The 9093-nt window shown below is 34.5% G+C and overlaps 1 protein-coding gene across 5 annotated transcripts in view; it reads right to left on the bottom strand.

The window, feature by feature from the left end:
* Positions 1-26: 26 nt before the first annotated feature.
* Positions 27-9093, bottom strand: part of LOC106884043 (gastrula zinc finger protein XlCGF7.1) — a 33897-nt gene continuing 24830 nt past the window's right edge. The window contains exons 2-3 of one of the 5 annotated variants that reach the window (XM_014935258.2): positions 6902-7030; positions 27-1553 (exon numbers count right to left, since the gene is read on the bottom strand). In XM_014935258.2, coding sequence (XP_014790744.1) covers positions 835-1551 — 717 coding nt within the window. In that variant the 5' untranslated portion in view covers positions 1552-1553; positions 6902-7030 and the 3' untranslated portion in view covers positions 27-834. Of the gene's footprint in view, positions 1558-6901; positions 7031-7921; positions 8178-9093 lie in introns of those variants that run through there. The other 4 variants (XM_014935257.2, XM_014935256.2, XM_014935255.2 and 1 more) reach the window with 4 other exon arrangements.

Raw genomic sequence — 9093 nt, 5'->3', positions numbered from 1 at the left:
TATATATATATATATATATATATATATGTAAAAGCTCTTTGCTCAGAAATTGAAGGAATAACTGTTTGAAATTTAACTGGACTTGAGTATGTTTACTTTAATGTAAAGTTTGCTCAAGAAGAAATTTAAGTTAAAGTAACAATTTCACATTACTTGCTAAAAAACAGATTAATGCTCAAAGTCACCAGCAAATATAAATATGAATCTTGTTTTGTTATAATTTAAGACAACAGTGTGTTTAATTTAAGATTTTAAAATATAAGATTAATAGTTTAGAACTTTGGTTTAGCTATCAAACAGTCATTATGGAAAAAATATATATATAACCGAATTCCTGATATCAGATAAAATCGATACCTTCCTTTCATTTGCTTTTGCAAAGAGCAAACAATAAACAGTATATACACACATATTTGCATGCATAAATAAGTTAGTTCTATATTTTAAATTTTATTAACATATACACACATGTATAAGTTAATATTGATATCTTAAATATATTAAATATCTTAGATATTTAAATTTGTTTCCTTTTACAAAGTGTTTTGTGAAAGAATTTTTTAAAGAGTTTGACAAGAAACATTAGCTGTTATTATCTTGTTTGCTGATTTTGCACTACCAAATATTTATTTTACTGAAGAGAGATATTGAAAAAAATAAAAGTAGTTCATTTAAAGAATAAAAAAAACAGCCAATTAGATTGTCTAAGAAGAAATGTTGCTTATCTAGATAAGGCAATCAGTGATGTTTGCAAAATGTTTTTAAATGTGAACAAATACGGCTGTCAATGAAAATGGGCAAATAAAAAAAATTGATTGTGTTTTGAATTTGTAGTTATTGCTGCTCACTGTCATAATAAGAATTTTCTTCTGATTGGGAGCCACTGCTGTCGCTGTTGCTGCATGCATCTAATTGCATTCTTTCAGTTTGATGTGTCTTCTCATGACACTTCAGCAATGCTTTGCGATGGAACACTTTTCGACAAATTCTGCAGAAGAGGGTAGCACGGTTAGAATGAGTTTTGATGTGGCTCTTTAAATTTCCTTTCTGCGAAAAAGCTTTGTTGCAAATCATACATATGAATGGCTTTTCGCCACTGTGTGTACGTTGATGAATTTTGAGGTTTGTGCGCTGGGAAAAAGATTTTGAACAGACATTGCAAACAAATGGTTTAAATCCAGTATGAATATTTTCATGGTTCTTCAGATTGGTCCGCTGTGAGAAAGCTTTTTCACAGACTTCACACACAAAAGGTTTCTCACCACTGTGAACACGTTCATGATTCTTTAGGTTGGTTCTCTGTGTGAAAGATGCCTGGCAGACATTGCAGTGGAACGGTTTCTCTCCTGTGTGTGTGCGTTCATGGGTTTTTAAATTGGTTCGTTGTGAGAAACTTTTGTCACACTGGGTGCAGTGAAATATCTTATCTGGAACGGCTGGAGACATCTCTGGATGGTTGTTCTTCTTATGGCGCTTCAGCTGAGCATACCTATCAAATGTTTTGCCACATATGTCACAAGCATGTGTTGCTTTATCTTCAGGTCTGTACATAGCTAACTTAAAGAAAGATTAATAGCATAAATATTATTTCAGACAAAGAGACTTCAGTTAAAGAAATACAGGAAAATTCAAATTTCAGGAACATGATTCTGATGAAATTCCCTCCCCTCCTCTCTCTCACTATTGTTACTGTGTAAATCAAATTTTCAATTGATTTTTATCATTTATGATACCTTTTCTGCCAGGTCATATGGTCAGTAGTGCTCAGTTTTCCTTCAAACATTGAAGAAGTTTGACAATTTATCAACCTTTCAAGCCAATAAAGAGCTGGCATTTTAAATGACAATCTTACATGGAGATGAAATTAATGGACAGATAAAAGTAGAAACTTCATAATCAGGAAGGAGAGGGAATCAAAGAATAATATACTAAGATCAAACAAATTAGATATACAAATGTCAAAAAGATCATTTTGTTTTTAAACTATTATGTACATAAAAGATAGACAGGATAAGTCCAGCCCATTTTCTCATAACCACTGCATTATGACTTCAAATATATCACTCAAATTTACCATGTCTACCTACTTGTAATTTTATAAAAATAAAAAGTTATTGCTACTCATATGGCTAACTGCAAATGTTAGATAAAACATAAAATTAAAAGGCATTAAAGATATTGATGTTCAGAACAGGTTTACTATTTTGGTTGAGGCAATTAGATGTTAATCTATAATCTATATCTCCTTAGCATCAATGATTTATATCTCATCATTAACACTGCCATGTGTTTATGATCAAGACAGTTCTCTCTCTCTCTCAATTTGTCTACCTTTAGGTTTCTGTAAGACAGCTGTAAGTAATAAATATTTGAAATGCTAATTTCACTCTTCCAATGGACTTGGACAAAGGTAAATAGTAAAAAGGGGTTGTACAGCATATCTGTACAACCTTGTTTACGTAATTCTCTCACTACTGTATATTCAAAATATCCACCTATAAAAGGCTGCTTCCAACAATTTATGCAAATATATGAACAAGCAAAACCACTCAATACATCTCAACATAACAAAATGGATGGAAAATTTATTTTACTATTCACAGTTTGCAGGTGCAACCATAAGTTGGATGACTGTGCAGGTTGGGTGGTTCCAATACACATAAATTGTAAGAAGTCTTTCTTCCAGCCACAGACTTTGATCTTACTACTGAATAGAGGAATCTCTCTCCGACTGCTTAACTAGTTAGTTGCAATAAAAACACAATGGATCATTAATGGTACATTTGGAACACATATTTTATGTCTGTTGTTCACACTTTAAACCAGTTCAATATTTAGTAGCAGAGTAAATTATATTTTTTGATAATGTATATTTCAAATCAAGGAAAATCATATTGTAACTCAAATTCAAAATATTCATGAAAAAGTTTTCCTTCCATTTTTAAGCTATTCCGCATTTTGTATTTTTCTGACTATTGCGTTCAAGTTCAACCACATTGCAACCATACTTTCTTTCTTCTTCTCTACCTTTCAGATTTGAAAAATTTCCATTTTTTTAATTTGCTGTGTATGGAGGAAGGAGTAGTACCCATGGTCTTTGATGCTAAGGAGATTGTAGGAAGAGTGATGTCATTAATGTTCATCATAAATCATTGAAAGTCAACACTGCAGAAAGACATGAGCAGAGTGGAGGTTACAGAATGCTGATATTATAGGAAGGAGAGATTGGTTGTAGTGATTACTGCAAGGACTGAGGTGGAGGCAGTGAATACAACAAAGATGATGAAGAGGAGGCATGATGAGGTGGGAAATAATGTCTGAGTGGCATTGGTACGACCAGAGCCAGTTTCAAAGGGCAGAGACCATTATAGTAACAGTATAAAAAAAAACTGAAAAGAGACAACATGCTTATAAGCTAGAGGCTGCAGCATGTCTGTGAGTGACTTTATTCTAATCAGTTGGACAGCCTTTTTCCAGATACAGTCTACGAAGTCTGTGTGAAATCAGCAGCACTGTCACAGATCATCATCATCATTTAACGTCCGCTTTCCATGCTAGCATGGGTTGGACGATTTGACTGGCGACTGGCGAACCAGATGGCTACACCAAACTCCAATCTGATCTGGCAGAGTTTCTACAGCTGGATGCCCTTCCTAATGCCAACCACTTCGAGAGTGTTGTGGGTGCTTTTTACGTGCCGTGAGAGCAATATTCCATTGTGGGCCTCACCTGAGCTCTGTAGAGTATCAATAATTGCTGGAGGTTGAAGTATTTTTTGGTGTTTATAAACAATGTGCTTTCACCAGAAGAGATCCTTGGTGACAGTAAGGCGTATCATTTAGGGTACTTCATATTTTAAGATAGCGTATAATATGATGATTTTTTCTTAATGAGTAGTGGTTGTTTTTTCTTGTTATTGAAAGATACAAAACATTGGCATCTCCATGTTGGAGGATGTTTCTGAGGTTTTTGTTCATAGAATTGGTGAGGGTGTGGTGTGGTGCTCAGGTTGTGAGTGGATCATGTACGACTGGTAAAGGCGAGGTAGAAATGAAGGACAGAATAACGTGCACAAGAGTAGCATTGTTGTTATTGATGTCCTGAAGGAAGAGAGTGAGAGACAAAACTGAAAACTGGAGCATATCTGATATGATAGAATGAGGAACAGAAAGAGTTCTGTCAACACATGTACAATAGTGGAATCTGAGAGGAAGCTACTGATCCAAGAAATGAGAGAGGGGTTCAGCCTCATTTTGTTAAGAAATTTGCAAGCCAGACAGCTGAGATTTGTTGAGAGCAATGCTGTTGCTCTCAACAAATTTCTGAAAGGCAAGAGCTCATTGACAGATGCCATAGAAGAATAAGTCACTAGTGGATTTGGCTTTATGGAAATCATACCAGTAAGTTGTTAAAAAGAGCAAAAGCTTCAAAGTGTTAAAAGTCATTGTTCATGACCTTTTCCACTACCTTTGAGATATTGGAAGTGAGTGCAATAGAGTAATAGGCAGCAGTTCAATATTACATGAATGGCTTCAATTAAGATTAAAATAATGTATATATAATTGAAGAGAGTGAGTGTATGTGTGCATGCATACTCAGAAATAACACATTATGTAATATCATGCTTGTCTACTAAACTCCATCCATACAGTTGTCAGTTTAACAGAACATTAACAAAGAGAAAAGAAAAAGTATTTGTAAAGTTCCTTTTCCTTAGCACTCATATTTATCATCTATAATAATCTTTTTTATATCCTTAGATTTTAATTTATCACATGCAACTTTCTTGTAACTAAATTTTTGTTTTCTATTTTTACTTTTTAAGCATGTTTAGTACAGATTCCTTTTAGATAAGAAGTTGGATATTTCGTAGTGGAGAGAGCTTCAATATACTTACGAAGGATTGAAAAGTAGAGTTAATGTAAAATTTAAACACACAGTAAGCTATTGAACTACTGAAAGTAAAGACTCCAGTTCTGTTTTCTACTAGTTCAGTCATCTTTATTATTCTTAATTTTGATTTCTTAAATTATTTCTCAAACTTTGAAAAGTGTTTACACACATTTTATAGCTCAACTAAAGATATGTTTAATTTTCAAGAACTTTGGATAATTGTGGTGTTATAAAAAAAAAAGCCTTAAGTATTTCATTTCATCCTTCTACATTGTAATTTCAAAAAGCTTCTGGGAAAAATTTGCTTCAAAATCCCTTAAAAAAGGGATAAGGGATTAATATCATTGATATACAGGAAATTTCTATCCACTAGTGTATGCATCTTCCCTACTAAAATAAGACATATATTGAGGTATATGAAATGAAAAATGTTCCCAGAACTTACACACATGAAATTTACATTTGAATACTAAAACAAAGATGAATCAAACATTAACTCTTAACCTTTTAGCATTCAGATTATTCTGTCAAAAGTAATGCTTATTTATTCACATTGTTTTGAGTTGACCATGCATTATTTTGTGGCTTTGAGATTTTGATGAGCTAACTGTTAATTTTTAGAATGATGTTGAAAGGTTGGTGTAAGAGGCCAGATCTGGCCAGTTTGAGCATAAAACAGGTAGAATATTTTGGCTAGGTATGGCTGATTTAAATGCTTTAAGTTCTATAGTACTCTCCCTATATAAATCTGTCAATCATGTTTGAAACTAGACACTTGGCAAACTACAGAGAGTTCAGTATGAAAATCATAGAAAAATAACTATTGCATGAATTTAGATGAAATTTACTGATATGATATGATGGATCCATCATATCATATCAGTAAACTGTATGTTCTGAGTGTGGTTTAATCTGTTGTCATGTCCTTTACTCTTCTAAGGTAGTTTTAATAGTGAGATGCTGATTACACATAATTGTTTTCATATATATTTACAAGATATTGATTCATAGTCAACAATTTCCCAGTTAAATCATAAATAAATCACCAAATTCTATTTCACCACTTTAAGTATTAACTGCTATTCATCATCATCATCATTATCATAGTTTAACATCTGTCTTCCATGCATGCATGGGTAGGATGGTTGACAGGAGCCGGCCAGGTAGAAGAATACCCCAGGCTACTGTGTCTGTTTTGGTAGGGTTTTTATGACTGGATGCCCTTCCTAACATCAACCACTCAGCAGAGTGGACTCAGTGCTTTTTACATGGCACTAGCACAGGCGAGGTTAGTTTTGGCATGATTTTTACAGCTGGATGCCCTTTCATATGCCAACTACTTTATAGTGTGGACTGGGTGTTTTTTACATGGCACCAACACTGGCAGGGTCACCAAGTAACTCACAAGACAAGGAACTTTGAGAGTGGCATTTGAGGAGGGGAACTTCTGTTAGAGGATGAAAAGTTAGTGTGACAGAAAGATAGAGAGGCAGAAATAGGTGTCTTGCTATAGAGAAGGTACACATTACCCAACAAGAAAAAGACAAAGAGAAAGAGAGAGAGAAGAGAAAAAAAGAGAGAGGGAGAGTGTGAGAGGAAGAGAGAGAGAGAGAAAAAGGAAGAGGGGGAAGAGAAGTACAAGAAAGAGGAGAGAAACAGGCATGCTGATGTAAAGGAGATACTTGGTTACCTAGTCACAGAGAAAGGCTATTATGCTCGAAAATCATAGAAAGGGAAGATCTGGAAATATTTGATAAAATACAAGAAAATAACTGCATTTGGTGCAAACAGGTAATTTTCTGACAGGAATTTCTTTCTGAAACATGACTAAACTTTATTTCTTACACAGAAGGGCGCTTAAACAACAACACTATTTCAAAAGTGGTTTCATGCAGTTCAGGATTTGGTGATAGTTGTGAACATCAGCAGTATAGGTCTTTAAGAGTTAATGACAAAAAAACAAAACAAATTATCTATGTCCATGCAATTTGATTCAATACAACATTACCTTTACTTACTCTAGAATCTAGTTGTATGTTTCAACTTTTCTTCTTTCAAGTCAATATTTTACAAGATTTAGACCAAATGCCTAAATCTTTGAAGACACCATTCTCATGAATAAAGAAAAAACAGTTTTCTGAAAGACCAAATAAAAGAAAGTACAAATGAAAAAGCAACAGAAGAAAACTTGCAGCACAACATTTACATTTGTATAACATAAACAAAAAAACACCACATATATACATACATACACATTCTTTCTCTCTTACTCATTTGGCCAAGCTGGGGGGAAAAACCTCAAAGTGTTTAACCAAACAAATTGACCCCAGTACTAATTTTTGAAGTCTGGTACTTATTAAACCAATCTCTTTTGCCAGACCACTAAGTTACAAAGATGTATACAGATGAACATCAGTTATCAGGCATGTGATGGGAATTAAACACTAAATTCACTTACACACACACACTCATACACAAACAAGTACAAGCATGTCAGGTGTAAAGGGGGTTCTGAATATAAGTAGTAACTTTGGTGTCTGGCAGCTGTACTTTGCAGGGATGGTCAGGTGGACTGGCCATCACTTGTCCTTATTCAACTCTTAATCTCTCATTTGATGGCTTCTAGTGCCACACCTCAGTACCCCACTAGTGCCACACCTCAGTACCTCACTGTTTTATTTAAATAATGCTAGTAGGAACATTTACCCCATTGAGGGCATATTTCAGTTTCATATAATGTATACAGGTTATTTTTTCTCACATCCGCTTCCACTCAAAGTCCCATTATAATAATCTGCATTACCATTGAAAATTGTTGCATTAGCTTAAAGGTTTGAGTTCTAATTAATATCTTCTAAACTAGACTTTTATTTATAGATATAAGATGGTTAGATCTTTTTTTATGTACACATTGTTGCCTCTACTTTAGATGGTGAAACATGAATAGAGAGAGAGAGAGAGAGAGAGAGAGAGAGAGAGAGAGAGAGAGAGAGAGAGAGAGAGAGAGAGAGAGAGAGAGAGAGAGAGAATCCAGGCATTTGAGCACAAGTGCTTCAGAAGGCTATTACACATCCTATTTAGTCAAGCAGTAAGTCAACAAATACATGCGCTAACAAGAACCACTCCTTGCACAGATAAAAAGATGAAAGCTTGCCTGGTATGGTCAGGTATCTCACCACAGCTCACTGTCCAAAACCATTCTTCAGAGCACAGTTGACAGAGGACAAAAGAGAGTCAGACAGAGAAAATCCTGGTTTGACAACATCAAGGACTGGATAGTGAACCTGTTACACATGACAGAGAAAGGAAACCAATGGTGAGACAGCTAACTATGAAAGTGTCTAGAGTGGCACCCCAATGACTGGCTGCATCAGTTAAGGGATTTTGATGATGATATCGATGACATATATTTAGGCAGCAGTATCAGCACCAAGCAGTGTTTAGACATAAGTAAAGTTTAGGTTAGTTAAAATATGTTTGTGACATATTTCTACTTGGTATCTGAAGATAAGGTGTTTTTATACCTTTTACCATAAGAGAGAATTTCTTCTCCACAGTAACTGCACTGAATTTGCCTTTAGAAGTTGAAATTTGTCACAAACATATCTTAACTAACCTAAAATTTACTTATGCCTAATCACTGCTTGGTACTTATCCTGTTCAATACACACACACACACACACACACACATAATGATATGTCATTGTAAGATCCAAGGATCTAGGTGTAGAAGTTAGTAAGCTTCGAGCCATCCATAGTAGGTACAAAAAACCACTTTCAGGAACAATAATAGTTTATTAGCATAGAAAACTGTAGGTTTTTCCATATTGAAGTTTGATAAGCTGAAAAATGTTTTTTTATAGTTCACGGTTAGCAACTAGGGTTGTTATGAATGCAAATAAAAATCCAGATTGAGGGAATGGAGCAGGTAAAATCAAGGCTACATGTTTCCTAGCCAGTGAAACCTCGGAAGTAATAATTATGCAATGACAAATATTTTACTAGCTACTCATCAGACCGAAGATACTTTAGTGAAATGAATGTCACACTGTCATTAAGAAAATCGAAGTTAACTCACCAAAGATAGCTAGTGGAATACCCCTTGTTGCGTAATTATTACTTCTGTGGTTCTGCTAGCTAGGAAACATATGTAGCCTGGATTTTACCTGCTCCATTCCCTCAATTTGGATTTTTATATAT

This window comes from Octopus bimaculoides, chromosome 14 (genome assembly GCF_001194135.2).
Source record: "Octopus bimaculoides isolate UCB-OBI-ISO-001 chromosome 14, ASM119413v2, whole genome shotgun sequence".
Classification (NCBI taxonomy): Eukaryota; Metazoa; Mollusca; class Cephalopoda; order Octopoda; family Octopodidae; genus Octopus; species Octopus bimaculoides.
This window is presented reverse-complemented; position numbering and strand designations above follow the sequence as displayed.